The 17878-nt window shown below is 42.5% G+C and overlaps 1 protein-coding gene across 7 annotated transcripts in view; it reads right to left on the bottom strand.

Annotated features, from left to right (window-relative positions):
- Nucleotides 1–223: 223 nt before the first annotated feature.
- Nucleotides 224–17878, bottom strand: part of amot (angiomotin) — a 122210-nt gene continuing 104555 nt past the window's right edge. For 4 of the 7 annotated variants that reach the window (XM_026327813.1, XM_026327808.1, XM_026327810.1 and 1 more), the window contains 4 exons: nucleotides 10216–10344; nucleotides 9237–9475; nucleotides 8823–9071; nucleotides 224–2534 (listed from right to left, as the gene is read on the bottom strand). In XM_026327813.1, coding sequence (XP_026183598.1) covers nucleotides 2401–2534; nucleotides 8823–9071; nucleotides 9237–9475; nucleotides 10216–10344 — 751 coding nt within the window. In that variant the 3' untranslated portion in view covers nucleotides 224–2400. The remainder of the gene's footprint in view (nucleotides 2535–8822; nucleotides 9072–9236; nucleotides 9476–10215; nucleotides 10345–17878) is intronic. The other 3 variants (XM_026327806.1, XM_026327807.1, XM_026327809.1) reach the window with 1 other exon arrangement.

Below are 17878 nucleotides of genomic sequence, written 5' to 3' on the forward strand. Positions count from 1 at the left end.
AAACACATTGTGATTGATCAAGTTTTGAAAGGATGATTTTGTGAAGGTTGCAGACTACCACCAGAAACCTGCAGTAATTCCATCTGAGGCTCCACAATTCCCATAAAGTCCACTGTCTTTAAGATTTAATCCGGGTCAAGCAAGCTATGACACAGCACCGTGCATATATTTTTTACAATAACAGCATAAATGAGACTTAATAATGAACTGATGAGGGCACAAATGAGTGAACATATTTATTATGCACTACTAATATGGCAATGGACACCAGTGTTGTACATTCTGTGACAGGAAGCAAAGACAATTTTTAAATGATTTAACACGTAGGAATGGCAGACTTCTGTAGTGGAAAACAAAGGCACATCATTTTGGCTAACGAGGTTAAGTAATGTCTGAGTCCTTATTTCTAACTCAAATGTCATTCGTCTTCAGTTACAACAATGCATTACTAATTAAGTTCATCAAATGAAACAGGTTTTAGTAAAATCATTCAACTAACCTTCTGAAATGATAATATCAAACTGACCATTCTTAGCTTCTCTAAACCAATTATTTTGGTTTTCAGTAAACATCGTCATTCTAACAATATCAAACTTCAGCTTTTCTTCTTTTCTATCAGGGATAGGCTGATATCATGTGAAGATTATTTCATCTGACAGAATATTAAGCATATGCTGTTTTTATAAGATGCTGATTTTTCACACAAATTTAGCCTCCAGTGATGAATACTGATCTATTTTATTACCTTTGAGCTAAAGCAAGAGAAGCTGGGCTTAGAGGCTACTTTCAATGTAAGACAGTCAGTCTGTGGCACTCCAATACAGTATGCGTAGTGTTATCTGCTCATAACTAACTAAAATCATACTGAATTCAATGTTACATAATAATGAGGCTGGATGTAGTTCTTATCTATTAACAAGTCAGGTGGTTGGCTGACTGACAGAGGTGGTTAAAGTTTGAAACGCAGTAAGTACAATCAAGGTTATGTAAATTCACTCCATCTTGTTCTTCAACCATGGGAAGTAAAATATTTCAAGAGCATCTAGTTGAGAGTGACCCCAGCCAGTGGGGTCATGCAGGCAGCCAACAGAAGTCTCAGACTCTCATCCCCCTTTTGCAACCAAGCTCCAAAGCCAGAGTTATTACAGCATGTTTTTCCAAAACACAAAAGGATGTCCTTCTTTATACAGGCATGGTCAGGCATTAGCCAACCTCCACTATTAGTCTGGGGTGTTTCATAAAGAACTTGCGAGGACTGTGCATGTCTACTGACCTATGAAATGCTTTGATTTCAGGTTACTTTTCACCACCCATGGAGCAAAGCAAGCCTGCAGTCATAAAAGTCAGCATCCCAACTTATTCATTCTGGAAATGTAACAATTCTCAGCTCTCAGATCCCTCTCTGTCACACAGTTATATAGGCCATTACAGTACATACAATGATGTATGTACAGAGTGAGGTTTTATACTATACATCCTTTCTGATTATTACCCATGTGCAACATCTAACTATAATAAAAAAAAAAAAAAAAAGAAAAAAACTTTACACATAAATACCTAATGTCAGACATATAATAGTATAACAGTAAAAAATAAGCAGTGCAATAAATGCAACAAAAAGGCAGACAATACATTTGGTCCAATGGAGTCAACCAGCTTCCAGTAACCAGATTACAGGTCTCTATCACATATCTAAGTAACAAGCTGCTTAAGAATTGTTGCAAAGTTTTTCATCATATGTTTACATGTGGGAAAGAAAAAAATGCAACATGCTAAAGTTCCCAAAAGTTCCCCAACCTCCTGAAATGCAGTTGCAGAAATGTGTTGTCACTTTCTGTACACACGGTAAAGACACTTTAATAGAAGATTTTGACCTTCACCTTTGTCCACTCCTTTTTATACTTTCCATCTTTAGAATGTTAATAGTGTGAGCTTTTACAAGCATACATTAATGACCAAAGTTAAATCCATCACTGCAAAGAGAAAGTGTCTAAGGCATCTTGCAAAGTTGCATCAGAAAAATAAATGATACATTTTTAGAATTTTAAGTTCCAGTCACCACTTCATATTAACACACACTTTTAGGAAAACTGTAAAAGCTAAGGTAACATAAAAAGCAGTCATGCTTCTGCTTTTTGCTTTTGATTTCTGGGCTTTCCTTACATAACGGTAAACAGTGATTTAGTAAAGCCATGAATATGTAAAACATCCAGTAAGGCAGAAAGTGTTGGATGCATGTGCACGTAAACATCAGATTATGAAAATGTTGCTTTGTGTGACTGTCAACAAAGACAGAGTTTAAGATTTGGAGGCTGAGCCAGGTTGACGCATGTCTGTTTCCATTCGTTACAGTGGAACTGGCAACCTCATTTGGATGACATTTTTCCAGAGATCATTGGATCAGATAAGGATCTCGACCATGTCATTGTCCACTTCCAGTTGGGTGGGTGGAGCTAGAGGAGGGGCCTGTTGCTGTGGGTAGGACTGGACTGGGAGCCGCCGCTCAAGAGTGCTGCTATGAAACCCTGCCACATCTGCACAGAGATGACAAATAACATCAAAAAATGTCAGAGGTTCAAAGTATCAGTCAACACCAAACCAGTCTGTTCTGTAAGCCTTCTGTGTTGTAGTTGAGTTACTGACTGATAGATAGCTAGAGAGATAGATAGATACTTTATTCATTTATTATACAGCACAGTAAAAATTATGTCAGTTGGACTATATCACCTAAAATCTAATGGCTTTCTGTTGAGCAATTAAGTCTGATATTTAAGCCCTGATTAATTACAGCATGACCCATTAAAAATCTGGGTCAGTATGGGTAAAGCTTATGGTTAAACACCTGTTCTATTTTTTTTGCCTGCTTGCCTGCCTGCCCTCACCAGAGTGGCGTTTCCTTGTGCCTGAGTCTTGGAAGATCCAGGAGATGTTAAATAAATATATTTTGTGTTCCACATTTGGGTCCTATGTCTCCTCTTTCACCACCATCACACCACCATTTCATAACAGAAAGACCTCAGTTATCTTTAGACTCTCTGAATTTACATCAGTAGCTGCTTCATCTAAATCATCGTGTCTCTTAGACCCCATCCTGACTAGACTGCTTAAAGACACCCTGCCATTAATTAACTCATCTTTATTAGACTTGGTAATTTTATCTCAGAGAGATCATATTTCTCCTATATTAACTTCTCTTCATTGGCTCCCTGTAAAATACAGAATAGCATTTAAAATCCTGCTTCTCACATACAAATCCCTTCATGATCAAGCTCCTTCATACCTTAAAGACCTCATAGTACCATATTATCCCAATAGACCACTTCGCTCTCAGAGTGCAGGTCTACTTGTGGTTCCCAGAGTTTCCAAAAGCAGAATGGGAGGCAGAGCCTTTAGTTATTGAGCTCCTCTCCTATGGAACCAGCTCCCAGCCTGGGTTCAGGAGGCAGACACTCTCTGTACTTTTAAGGCTAGACTTAAAACCTTCCTCTTTGACAAAGCATATAGTTAGGGCTGGCTTCAGGCAACCCTGAACCATCCCTTAGTTATGCTGCTATAGGCCTAGACTGCCCGAGGACCATCGGTGCACTGAGCTCCCCTACCCTAACCCACCCACTTCCCTTCCCCTCCCCTCTCTTCTCTCCTCTCACCTCCTGTATATTCCACCATTGAATGTCACTAACCTTGTGCTCTCTCTCTCCCCTAGTTTGTGCTCTCTCCCTCTCTCTGTTCTCTCTGTACCTTCTGCAGGTGTCCCTGGTCCTGGAGCTGTATATCGCTGATGTGCAGTTACTGGTCCCACCAACCTGCAGTGTCTATTTCTTGTTTATTGTTGCTGTTCTTTTCTCTCTCCTCTATCCACTCACCCCAACTGGTCGAGGCAGATGGCCACCCAAACTGAGCCCGGTTCTGCTGGAGGTTTTTTCTTCTGTTAAAGGGAGTTTTTCCTCTCCACTGTCACCAAGTGCTTGCTCATAAGGGAATTGTTGGGTTTTTAGTTTTAGTTTTTGTAAAGTGCCTTGAGATGATTTGTATTGTGATTTGGCGCTATACAAATAAAATTGGAATTAAATATGTAATAAATATATTCTTTGACTTTTCAAGTGCTTTCAACACTATTTAGCCCCACCTGCTAAGTGCAAAGATGCAGGATATGGAAGTTCCCGCAGAAATGGTGGAGTGGATCAAAGACTACCTCACTGGGCGGCCACAATTTGTTCACTTAGATGACTGCATAGCTGATGTAGTGATGAGCAGCACTGGTACACCTAAAGGAACTGTACTGGCACCATTCCTGTTTACACTCTACACCTGAGACTTATGCTACAACTCAGGAACCTGTCACCTCCAGAAGTTCTCTGATGACTCTTCAATCATTGGATGGATCAATAATGATAAAGATGAGGAATACAGACACTTGATAAAAAGCTTTGTTGATTGGTGTAACAACTGTCTAAAGCTCAATATCAAGAAAACCAGAGAACTGGTAGTGGACTTTAGGAGGAGCAGGAAGACCTCAGTCCCTGTCTCCATCCTTGGAGACGAAGTAGAGATTGTGGACTCCTACAGATACCTTGGAGTCCACATTTACAACACATTGGACTGGTCAAACAATACAGATGCACTCTTCAAGAAAGGACAGAGCAGACTGTTCTTCCTCAGGAGACTCTGTTCCTTTGGCGTGTGCAACAAGCTACTGAAGATGTTCCATCAGTCTTCTGATAGAAGAACATCTTCAGTAGCTTGTAGCAAGTGCACTGTTCTTTGCAGTTGTGTGCTGGGGAGGTGGCATCAAGGCTGGTGAGGCCAATAGACAATAGAAGTTGATCAGGAAGGCAAAATCTGTTGTTGGACTGGAACTGGACAGTGTGGAGGCTGTGGCAGAGAGGAGGATGGTGGACAAAATCAAGTCCATATTGGACAATTCTGCCCACCCACTTCATGAGGAACTGTGGTGAATGGGAAGTTCATTCAGCCACAGACCAATTCCACCTAAAGCCAAGACAGAGATTCAGGAAGTCTTTTGTGTCCACGGTCATAAGACTAATTCCACAATATAAACAATAACACGCGCGCGCGCACACACACACACACACACACACAAATCCCCAAAATAAATAATTACTTTATTACTTTTCTACATACACAGTTACTTTATAACTTAATTAATATAATTTAAATAATATTAAATGTAATAACTTTAAATTAGAATAACTGCTGTAACAATTGAATTTCCCCTTGGGGATTAATAAAGTACTTCTTCTCTCTACTCCTCTCTTTTCACTCTACTCCCTGCTCTTCTCTCCTTCCCCTCACATTTATATGCCACCATTGAATGTCACTAAATTTGCACCTTCTCTCTGTCCTCATTCTCTGTACCTTCCCTTAGATTGTGAGATGCGATAATTCAGGAGGTCTCTTAATGAAAGTGGTCAGTAGTAACAGTTGTCAGTGATAGTCCAGTTCAAGTTGATAGTCATTTTCCATTGTCCAAGGTGCTGTAGAGCCAGATGGCAGTGGGGATGAAGGATCCTCCTGTATGGTTCAGTCCTGCAGCTCAGTGAGGTGAGTCGTCCACTGCAGCTGCTTCTCTGCTCCATCAGGATGTTGTGAAGGGGATAGTCAGTGTATTCCAGGATGGTCTCTACCTGTGAGCATTTCCACCACAGCCTACAGTGAGTCCAGCCTCATTCCAGGCACTTAACCAGCTTTTGCACCAGTTTTTCCAGCCGCCTTGGATCCTTCTGCTTTATGCTGCCTCTACAAAAGAGTGATGCATAGAAGAGCGCAGTTGCTACCACAGTTTGGTAAAACATATGCAGAATCTTTCTGCAGATGTAATTTAGCCACCTTAGGAGGGAAAGGTAATCTCTGCCCTTTGTTTAAAAGAACATCTGTGTTCAGTGACCAGTCCAACTTATTGTCCAGGTGTACACCTAGATATTCGTAGGCTGCCACCACTTCAATGAATGTATTTACATGGACAACAAAATATTAATCAGATTAAGACAATACAAGACAATACCCACCATGTAAACCGCTATTTTTATTTACCTTAATCTGGTTAAGGTCATAGTCAAAGTAAGCAATAACCAAATTAAGGCATGTGGAGTATTCCTATTTTAGTCGCATTATGAAACGCAATATGAATGTTCTGAGAGTTTTTACTGCATACACACTCAGCAGTATAGTCATCAAATTCCATTAGAATGACTCTTTCCCACCAGTCAATACTTCGTACTCTCATCCAGTACCCCCATGTTTGTCACAGTGGCATGTTGCTGAATGAAAATACAGAATATACTATATACTGTATATTGTTGGAGAAGACACAGTCATCTATGTGCATGTATTACATGACAAGTAAATAAATGTAACTCCACTTAAAGCTTCCATAAAATTAAAAATTAAATACCCAGTTCGTACCATAACGAACTGTATAATGATATTCAATGCAAACGTGAAATTAAAGAGGGTATAAAGTCAGACAGCGTGACATAGGCCAACAGACGTGTGTAATTAATGTCTATACTTTATAATACGTAAAATGGGAACAAGAAAGGAATACTCTAAAAGCAACTCATGTAAACACAATGAAAATGCTGCCTTATTCAGAATATGGTCAATTATCAGATTATTGCTGTCCACGTAAATGTAGTCACTGTCCACACCACGGATGCTAACTGGAAAGTGGGATTAGGCCTTCAGAAATCCACTACCATTTTGTTTGTTTTGGAGGTGTTCAGTAGGAGGCAGTTTTTGTGACTCCAGTCAATGAAGGCTTTTATCAGACCACTGTACTCCTTTTCCTACAGGTATTCCAGGTCCTGGGGTGTGTTTACTTGTTGCTGTTCTTCTCCACCATCTGACCAGACGGTCAAAGCATCCCAAACTGAGCCCAGTTCAGCTTCAGGTTTCTTCCATGAGGAGTAATTTTTTGCTCTCCATTGTCACCAAGAGCTTGCTCATGAGATATTGAAATATTGTGAATTGCCTTGAGGCGATTTTTTTTTTGTGTTTTGGCAATACGATTGAATTGAAGTGAACTGAAACTAAACTAAACTGAAATGAAATGAACAAAACAGAACAGGGAGGACCCCAAGGCCCACTGTAGCAGTATGAGGTCAGACTATTGGCTACAACATGGAGATCTGTGTGGCCCTCCAAGGATATGCCTCTTCAGACCCACCATCAAACTGGTCATCCTCAACATAATGTTCTCCACAGCATCTCCAGACTCTTTCATCCCTGTCACATGTGCTCAGTGTGGCACCTGAACGGTGTGCCAGTTTGGGACATACCAATTCTGGTGGTCTCTCGTGAATGTGAATGTCAATTTAGCTGCATGGTACTGAGCATGTTGGGCACTCATGCCACCTCAGTGGAGTCAGTGGCTGACAGTTTTGATTGGGCTGCATGTACTGCCTCATGCTACTAGTAGTGACAAAAACACCAGTTTTAACTTGAAAAGAATAAGTCACATAAATGGTCTTACCTCAAGTGTACTCAAAGTGCTTTTTACACTATTTGTCCATTCACCCACTCGCTCACACATTCATACACCAGGGGAAACTTGGGGTTCAGTGTGTTGCCCCAAGGACACTTCGGCCTGGGGCCCAGGGAAGCCAAGTATTGAACCACCAACCTGCTCTACCTGCTGCTCCAGCAACCTGCTGTATCTGGTCGACCTGCTCTACCTCCTGAGCCACAGTCGTCCCACATAGGAGATAAGGAGAGATCATTTGTCTGTGGCCACTACATGCAAAACTGTTCTCTTTTTGGGGGTTGCCATGCTCGTCATGCCATGTGTTTTCAGTTGTACTTCCTAATGCCCTGATTATTATTCCTGAAGTAACTGACTTGCTGTTATACTGTGATGACTAGGTGTTCCCCAATTTATTTGAGCAGTACTCTATTTATGAGAGATCATCATATTTTCCAGACAATAAGTCACACTCTGGTTTGCAGTGCGACTTACATAGCAAAGTGACTTATATGTGTATATTTACAGTAACTTTGTCAAGTAGTCACTAGCATTAGATGACACACTTGACCCAATTGAAGAAGATATTATACCACTGAAAAAGTAATAAGGCCCATGTTAACGCTAAATTCCTAGCGTAACACGAGAAAATAGCGCTCAAAAGAAAGAGCTATACTGCAGACTTCAAAGTGCAGGTAAAGTCTGAAGCTGAAACACAGTTTGGAGTGAGTGTAGACATTCAGACAACTTGAGAAAGGACAAGAACACAGCACCCTCCTGCCCAAAGCCTAAAGTTGGTGTAGTTGTTTAACGTTACCTTCACGGATTAATGAATTTTGTAATGCACTTCTGCTTCTGGTTATGCAAACTGATATATTTCAAGTGTTTGTTTAAAAGAAATGTAATTATTTTGTAAACATTTTTTAAGATGACATTTGAATTTATTGAGATGCACCTGTATAAGTGTAGTCATTCTGTTGAGTAGGAACTAGTGCTAGAGTGCACTCTTGGCATGCTTGACTCAATTGAATATAATACTGTGCTGCAGAAAATGTAAAAATGTTTGTTCATACTAAACTCTTGTGTTACACTTAACTACTGTAACAAGTGAAAATGCTTTTTCTCAAAGTGACTAATACTCTGGTGTGACTTATAAGAAAATACCATACATATTTAGGTGGTGAAAATTATATTATATTATGGAAACAACAGTGTGCTAGGTAGGAGGTGATAAACTCTGGCAAGCTACCACTCTCCAACTAGATGCATACTGCAAGTGTGTTCAGAGCCTTACATATCTCTGGGATCAGACTGCTGTGTCAGACAGGCACAATAAGCTGACCTGCTATGCGATCCGGGATGTAGATGGGGCTGGGACTGGACAGGCGGGCAGGCAATGTCATGCTCTGAAGGGCTGGAGTACTAGGCTTGTCCTGACTTTGGCCCTTCTCAGTCTGTGTACAGCTGTCCCTGCTGCCTGTCTTCGAGTGGCCTGCAGTCATTGGGGTGGAAGGGAGCACTGGGGAAGGGGATGATGAAATTGATTCTGTCCTGAGAGACTCTGGACGAAACTCAGGACCCAGCAGAACCCCTGGAGAGCGATGAGAAGGTAATTACTGACATTATCACAGTAACTGACTATACACACTTTTTCATACTACAATTTCAGCTGCCATTTTTCAAAGGTCATAATTGGTAAATTCTTTGACTTGGTACAGCCAAGTCAAAGAATTTACCAAGGAGTGCTGGTTCTTACCCAGACTACCCTTCCAGCAAGTGTCCTTGCGTTCTTCTGTTATGGGCGAGCTACTTAGTCCCAGGCTGTGAGAGAGCAGTCCTGAACCACTGGAGCCAGTGTTGGAGATGGACATCAGGGACTTGGAAGGCCTCATGGCAGATGACAGGTCTGATTTGATGGGCTCCTTCCTGGAACGCTGGTGGAGCACCTTTATCATGGCATCCTTCTCTATGATCTGGGCATGGAGATTCTTTATCCTGAATTAGTCGGAACAAGGGTGAAGAAGATGTGTTTTGTGCTGATAAACCGCTAAATTTGAGATTTTAATGAAACACTTATAATTTAGAATGCAACACTTTCTGATGTATAAAGGAAAGTCTGACCAATTAGCCTTTAGGTCACAACTGGTAAATTATTTGACTTAGTTGTAAGATCTGCTGGTTCTTACCCAGACTACCCTTTCAGCAAGTTTTGTTGCGCTCAGCATGTCTTTGAAATACTACAGTGCATTCAAAAAGCATTCAGACGGCCTTCACTTTTTTAAAGTTTTCTTATGTTGCAGCCTGATAGGCCTACTACGATTGTTTAAATTTTTCTTTCTCATTAATCTACACTCAGCACCACATAATGACAAAGTAAAAACAGAATTTTAGAAAAGTCTAAATTTATTAAAAAGAAAAAGCTGAAAGATCACATTTACATAAGTATGACCTCACTGATTGAATGCCACACAGCTATTTTTTTGAACACACCCCTTTCAACTAATTGCCCAATTGCACAGCCTTAAGAGCGTGCATACCATGAATGCTGGGTCTTGTTTGTTTTCTGAGAATCTACTGCACGTACTGGTAACTTGTTTGCCATGTAACAAAAAATATACCAAAAACCTGGATTATTCTGGTTAGTCACATTGTACTGCTATTATTTTGCACAATACTATTTATATTGAAATACAGTAGGTCTGCTGGAAGTTCCATGTACATGCAGAGGGCTTTACCTGCTTTCCATGTCTAAACAGCGGCGATTGGCCATAAGAATTTCCTCCTCTTCTTTCTGGATTCGAGCCTCCACTGATGTGTCAAAGCTGCTGCTGGGGGAATGGCTTATTACTGCTGCACATGTATCTCTGCAAAACAGAAAATTCAATTCAATTTTATTTGTATAGCGTCAAATTCAATTCAATTCAATTCAATTCAATTTTATTTGTATAGCGCCAAATCACAATACAAATCATCTCAAGGCACTTTACAAAAACTAAAACTAAAAACCCAACAATTCCCTTATGAGCAAGCACTTGGCGACAGTGGAGAGGAAAAAACTCCCTTTAACGGAAGAAAAAAACCTCCAGCAGAACCGGGCTCAGTTTGGGCGGCCATCTGCCTCGACCGGTTGGGGTGAGTGGATAGAGCAGAGAGAAAAGAACAGCAACAATAAACAACAAATAGACACTGCAAGTTGGTGGGGCCAGTAACTGCACATCAGCGATAAACAGCTCCAGGACCAGGGACACCTGCAGAAGGTACAGAGAGAGAGAGAGAGAGAGAGAGAGGGAGGGAGAGAGCACAAACTAGGGGAGAGAGAGAGCACAAGGTTAGTAACATTCAATGGTGGAATATACATGAGGTGGGAGAGAAGGGGAGGGGGTTAGGGTAGGGGAGCTCAGTGTACCGATGGTCCTCGGGCAGTCTAGGCCTATAGCAGCATAACTAAGGGATGGTTCAGGGTTACCTGAAGCCAGCCCTAACTATATGCTTTGTCCAAGAGGAAGGTTTTAAGTCTAGCCTTAAAAGTACAGAGAGTGTCTTCCTCCTGAACCCAGACTGGGGGCTGGTTCCACAGGAGAGGAACTTGATAGCTAAAGGCTCTGCCTCCCATTCTGCTTTTGGAAACTCTGGGAACCAGTAAATCATACCATGGGGCTAATCTCCTTTGATTCACCAACTTCTTTTTCAAAGGGGCCACAGTATCAAGCCTTTCACGCAGTGAGGCTACAGCACCGTCAACAATATGATCAATTTGGTAGGGAGTGGGATTGAAGCAGCTGCTCTCCACTGTGTTGGCACATGGCATAAATGTAAATAAAGATGGAATCATTTTCTTAAATTTATTAACAGCGTTGTCAGATAAACATCTGTTATTTTCAACATCTACATGAATGTTAAAATCTCCCACTATAATGACTTTATCTGAACTAAGCACTAAATCAGATAGGAAGTCTGGAAATTCTGTTAAAAACTGAGTAAGGGACAGGTGGACGGTACACAATGACTGACATATTAATCCTCCTGTAGCCAGGTTTCAGTAAGACAAAGTCAATTTGGTGATCAGTTATCAAATCATTTCAGTATTTTGTGGACAGCTACATCCTGGAGTTCATTGTCATTGAATAATAATTTGGCTCTACAATGAATGAACATACCCGTGATCATCAGCAATGGGTTGTCATTTATTGGTTCATCTTCAGAGACATGTTTGGATGTAAAAGCAACACACGCCTGTCGTTGTCCATGTCGTTGTCAATGCCCCCCCCCCCTTTGTAGATACTGTGGGAATGCAGACACACTCTGTGACTAGTATTGCAGTATAGTGTAATCTTATATGTTTAGACACGTGACAGGGTCACCACTCTTCACTATGAGGGAAGGTAAAAGGGAATAACAACTCCATATATGGTAATGGTCCGAATTCCTTTTGTGGAAAAGTACTGTATGTAGGGCGGTGGCCACTAGCAATATCTATCCTATAGTTTCTCCTATAGCTCAGATCTCTCCGTGTGTCCCATGAGGGTTGATCTCCAGAGCGCTCTGTATAGTTTTAAATAAAACCTATAATCAGCTGAACCACTCCAGACGTCTTTGTGTACTTCCTCATCAAACGGACCTGGGTAAGTTATATGCGTATTCAACAATTTGGTGGCCCGTACGGGGATGAGGAAAATTGGACTGTCTGCCTGAGGAACGCATTGACAATATACTTGGCGCCACAGACAGGTGAGCAGAAACCTTTTCATGAATTCTGCATAATTGGCATATTCTAAAATTACAATTGTCAATGTGTGAATTGGGATAGTTATAAATTTGGACGGTTTGGGTGGTAGGTCGTCATTTCGTGTTGGATCGATTGACGAAATAAAATAAAACCGTGTAGGATTGGTGGACTTTAAGTTTTTATTTTCTGGCTGTGGTGGGCCCAACAATTTCTGACGGGGAATTGGTACAACTGGGTTGCAAGACCCGGGGAACTAAGAATCCCCGAAATAATACGTCATGTTGGATTGACACATAAACGACATAATACGTCCGTGTTAGATAGGTTGTGTAGAATTTTAGGTTTTAAATATTGTGCATTTGTGTGGATGTCGAGGAAGTTTGAGTGAATCTATGTCAGTGTGAATCAAAGAGTGGGGGGTGAGGACAGTAAGTGTGTGTGTGTGGAAAGCGCCAGAGATAGAGAGAGACAGGAAGTGTAGGGGCGCAGGGTTTGTGAAGACAGAGAAAGGCGGAAGTGAGAGAAGGTAAGGTAAGTAAGGCTCCGCCTATTATTTGGTTCCCTCTACTGGAGGAAGAGGGAATTGTATTATAATTTATTTGGCTCCCTCTGCTGAAACAACTAGGGATTGTAATAACTATAGATAGAGCTCCCTCTGGTGAGGAGGGGATAACCACAGATAAAATAAAATAAAAATAAGAGAATAAAATAAATAAACAAAAATAAATATATAATACAAGAATAAATGATAAATAAATATAAGAATAATAAAATAATAATAGTAAAAATATATAAAATAAAGATAGACCACGCATTAATTTGGTAGGCAGACTCGAATACAACAATGGAAAGACACCTTGACCAACAGGTAAGTGATGAGGAATGGGGCCCGCCTGAAAAATGGGTGAAACTGGAAACTCAGGTGGCATCAACCCTGGCAGCAGGTCGGCTGAAACGGGCAGAAAAATACAAAAGAAGAAATGGAAGAGCAATATAGGAAGAAGTTAATGAATTTGATTAAGGAAAAAGGAAGAAACCCACAGGATCGAGCTGCCCTGATCCCATGGATATGGGAGAAGGCACATGGACACGAGGAACGGGCCAAGGAAGCAGGAATGGAAGGAGAAAAAGCTTCCATGTTTCGTAAAGGTAAGTTTAGACAGAAAAAACAGGAAGAGGATGGCAGAGGCCAGTACCTGGATTAATATAGCCCTGCTGTGGCAAAGTACCCAGCATCTACACAAGGATAAGATATGGAAGGCCAAAGAGGGAACTGACGAGAAATTGCCGCCACTTTATTTCGTAAGTAGTCCGTCGGCATCCTTGGTTCCAACCCTATATCCAGTAATAGAGATCAAAAAAGGAGAACTGCAAGTGCCTGATCTGCCTCAGCCTAGTCCACAGGCCCACCCACAGAAATCAGGCCATAAGGAGTATATCGATTAGGAAACTTTGAAGTTAACTCCCTCTGGAAGTGGACGAAGTTCCCCGGATCACGCGGTAGAACCTGTTCCTTTTGCAGACAGCACATAGAGAGGGAGGCCCCCAGGAACGTTCATATTCAAACACCTCCTGAGACAAAGGTAAGTACTGACAAGTGGACGGACCCACAGACATTAGATCGGGAAGTGTTGCTGAAGTTCATCCCACAAAGACAAGCAAAGACAGGACAGATAGTCCTCTGGGCGGAAGAAGCATGGCGTCCAGAGATGAAGGAGGCTGATGAAGAAGAAATGAACGGCTCAGCTGGAAAGGTGACTGGTAAACTAGAGGATCCAGGTCCTAGTGAGAACTACTGCCAAAAGCTCAGATCATTGGGACCCCCCCCCAAGGGTCCCCCACCTCCCCCAATCAGTCCACCCAATCCATTGAGAGCAGCGAGGATGAAAAGGACCGACTGGAGCACGGGGAGGTAAACCAGCATCATTCTTTTCAAGCACTCATTGGCTTCTGGAGGAAGAGTGAAGTATCAGCCGTACGGGCTCGGGGATGTGCAGGCATTGGTGGATCAACTTCCCCCAGTGGCAGTGGGAGGAGGTTTGTGGCTTGGCAAATTGGACAAGCTGACCGCAGGGCAGAGATTGGCATTGGGAGACTTTAGGCGTTATTCAGAGGTGCCTGACCAGTATAGATGCACGAGACCTTGAGAAGGCAGCAGGGACTTTGCGCCGGCAGTATGAGGAGCCGTTTGCGCAATGGGCTGGTGACCTGAGCAGGGTGATTAGAGAAAAATATCCATTACCCACTTCATCCGCCGTGCCCAAACTGGCATCGAACTCGAAAGAAAATCAAGGACCTTCTTGGATCAGACTAAGGAACTGTGGGTGCATCATACTGAGTGGTATAGACAGGCAGTGTTGGAGGGAGTACTGGAGAAGGTAAAAACTGCTATGTGTGACAAGCCTGATTTACAGGGGGCCGACTCTGTAGTGTGGGAGAGACATCTGGTGCACCATCTGACTCGGGTTCAGCAACAATTGCAAAAGGAAGACGAGCAGAATCAGGGCCTCCAAACTCAGCTTTTAAAAATACAGCTGTCAGAGGCCCGGCAAAGGATTAATTCAGAAGAAAAGAAGGAGAAAAATGAGGAACCAAAGAAATTGATGTGGCAATGGGGAATGGATGCTCCGGAATCCCTGGACCTGTTTCCCATACCGCCCTGGGAGCCGAATCGCCGGAACAACAACAGTGGTATCAAATGGAGGAGGACTCTGCACCCCATGTGTCTCTCGCACTACACCCGAGTCATGAGGCCAAAGAATTGGGAGGTATCGTTAAGAGGGCATTGGCTCACTCAGACTGGAAGCCCACCTCAATACCACAGGTCTCATACGCTCCCACTATACAGACTTTTATGTAGATGATCTCTTGCTGGCGGCGCCATCTGCAACTGCCTGTATACAGGCCACTAAGACAGTCTTGATGCTTCTGGAAGAGAGGAGTTTCAAGGTTAGTAAACAGAAACTCCAAACCTGTAGAAGACAAGTCTCCTTCCTGGGGCGTTTGATCTCCCAGAAGGGGGCAGGATTGTCCCCTGCCCACAGATCCACCATACTGCACCACCCCAAGCCCCTGCTGGTAAAGGACATGATCTCCTTCCTTGGCCTTACAGGGTACAGCCGCTCCTACGTCCCGGATTACACCAACCTCACGAGCCCGCTCCGACGGATGGTGAAAGACCAAGGTCTGAGGAACCTCTCTACCCACCTTGTTTGGACGACGGAGGCAGAGCAAAACTTTATCCGCCTTAACCCTCTGGGGTCGACGAACGCGCCGGCGCGTTTTCACGCATCTTTTTCTGATAAGGCCGAAACAAACTTAAATTACTCCGTCAATTCTGATCGTACAGATAAAAGAAGTATATCATTCAAATCTGTAAAGGGTCTAGTTTTAGTGGTATACCATCATAACAACAAAACGTTGTGCTTTTTTTAAAAAAAAAGAAAGCCGACAGGGTGCGCTCTCGGCCTTTTCCGTCTCTGCCATTTCTCTTCACAGACGCGTAAATAAAACAACCAGAATCTCAGCGAATACTTGCCTCATAAAAATAAGAATTATATGGCTAGAAAGCTTGAAATGTTTTCTTTTGAGTGAAACAATTCAAGTCGAAAACAAATCATCACTTTTGATTTAATCCGTATGAACGTAAGGAGAAGTCCGTTTTTTCCCGTCTCACCTCATTACAGGTAATGCGGTCCCGCCTTGTTCTCTGTTCACTGTCCACATGTAAATTAATCTCAGGTGAACCAGGTAAATATGTGCACACCCCCAAGAAATGACAAAATATCAAACTTCATCATAGAATTTACTCACTTTTTCTGCACGTTTGGATGATGGCGCGTTACGCACGTGAAGCGGCACTCCTTACATTCCTCACAGAGACAAATAGTTTAGCTTGTCCTCAGAGTAAAAACTGATTTTAACTCAAATGAGGATCGTTTGGCTCCTCATTGTTTTGTATTGTACTGCACTAATCCGTCCCATCTACTTTGACTGAAAGGCTCATTATGCGCGCCTTTGTCTGGTCATTCAGTGCGTCTTTTGTGTTCTCAGGTAAATCACATGACTATTCATCCTCAGACACACCCTCTTGCATATAGCCTTTCTGGACAAAAAGTGTCTTAGAAAATTTAAATCAGTGTATTGTTTACTGTGAATGTGTGAACAAGATGACATTCACAGCACTCTGAAGTAAACACTTTAGCCTACAACATGCTGGTCTCCAAAGTCTTGTTTTATGTGCTTTATGGTCTTATTTCAGTGAGTAAAAAATTGTAGTTTTTCACTAACCATGCATAAACACTTTTTTCTCAAAAACACAATCATGTATAAACTTGCTGCTCACATATTGTAGCCAATTTTGTGCTGATTACAGTGTTATCAGATTTTAGACAATATGTTTAAAAAACACGGAAAAAAGCACAAATGTCAGGACATGTCAAAATTTGTCCAGGCCCCAAAAACCCCCTCAGACCCCAGAGGGTTAAACAAGAACTGGCTACAGCAGCTGAGTTGGCCATTCCGGACTATTCACTCCCATTCTTTTTGGATGTCTCTGTCACAGACGCCGTGGCCAATGGCGTACTGATCCAGAAAAAAAGGGGGAGAGAGGAGAATTCTGATGTATACCAGTGTAATGCTGGATACAACGGAGAAAAGACACCATGCCTGTATACAACATGTAGCAGCCGTGGCACAGATTATCCAAAAAAACCGCTCACATCATGTTGGGACAGCCCAGATGTTGAAGAACCTAGAGCAAAGGTGGCAATCATATCGCAAAGATATGGCCAGAGAGTTGGTCAGAGAATGTGACATCTGCACCAAGTACAACACCAGACCGACAGTGAAACCAGAGATCGGTAGGTATCCACTCGTCACCAGGCCTGGACGAGAGATTGTTATTGATTTCACAGATATGGGAACCACCGTTCGAGGGTACAGGTACGTACTGATGTGTGTGGATGTGTATTCAGGGTGGCCAGAAGCGTGGCCCGCCAAGAGGGAAGACAGTAACACGGTAATTAAATGCCTGATAAATTATTATATCCCCAACCATGGCTTCCCAGAGAAAATTAGGTCAGATAATGGGACGCATTTTAAGAATCAGGATTTGCAGAAAGTGGAGGCCATAGTGGGGTTGAAACATGGGGTTGAAAAATCTGTGCACAGACCAAATTGAACTGGATTGATGCATTGCCATTGGCACTTATGTCCATCCGCTGTTCTGTTAACCAATCCACTGGGTTTACACCTTTCGAACTCCAAACAGGGAGACCTTTTCCAGGGCCCCACACCACTACTCCAGTAACCACAGTAGAGAATGAGGGTCTGTCAGCCAAAGCATATTTTAACTTTCTGCAAGCTCTCGTTTCAGCTTTCTCCCATCAGGTGGCGGACCAGCAGGGCGACGGAACACAAACTTCACTCGACGCCGACTGGGTGCTGTGAAAGGTGATAAAAAGGAAGTGGTCAGAGCCACGGTGGACAGGATCCTATCAGGTGACAGAGAGAACATCCCACGCAGTGAGGTTAAAGGGGAAAGGAGATACCTGGTACCACTGGTCGCAGTGTGCACCAGGAGAACCGACATCTAGATCTCTGACCAAGGTCCAGGAAGATCTCCAACAACATACCTGTCTCAGTTGAGGCAGAGAAGGACCCTCCTCAGA

Source organism: Mastacembelus armatus, chromosome 14 (genome assembly GCF_900324485.2).
Source record: "Mastacembelus armatus chromosome 14, fMasArm1.2, whole genome shotgun sequence".
NCBI lineage: Eukaryota > Metazoa > Chordata > Actinopteri > Synbranchiformes > Mastacembelidae > Mastacembelus > Mastacembelus armatus.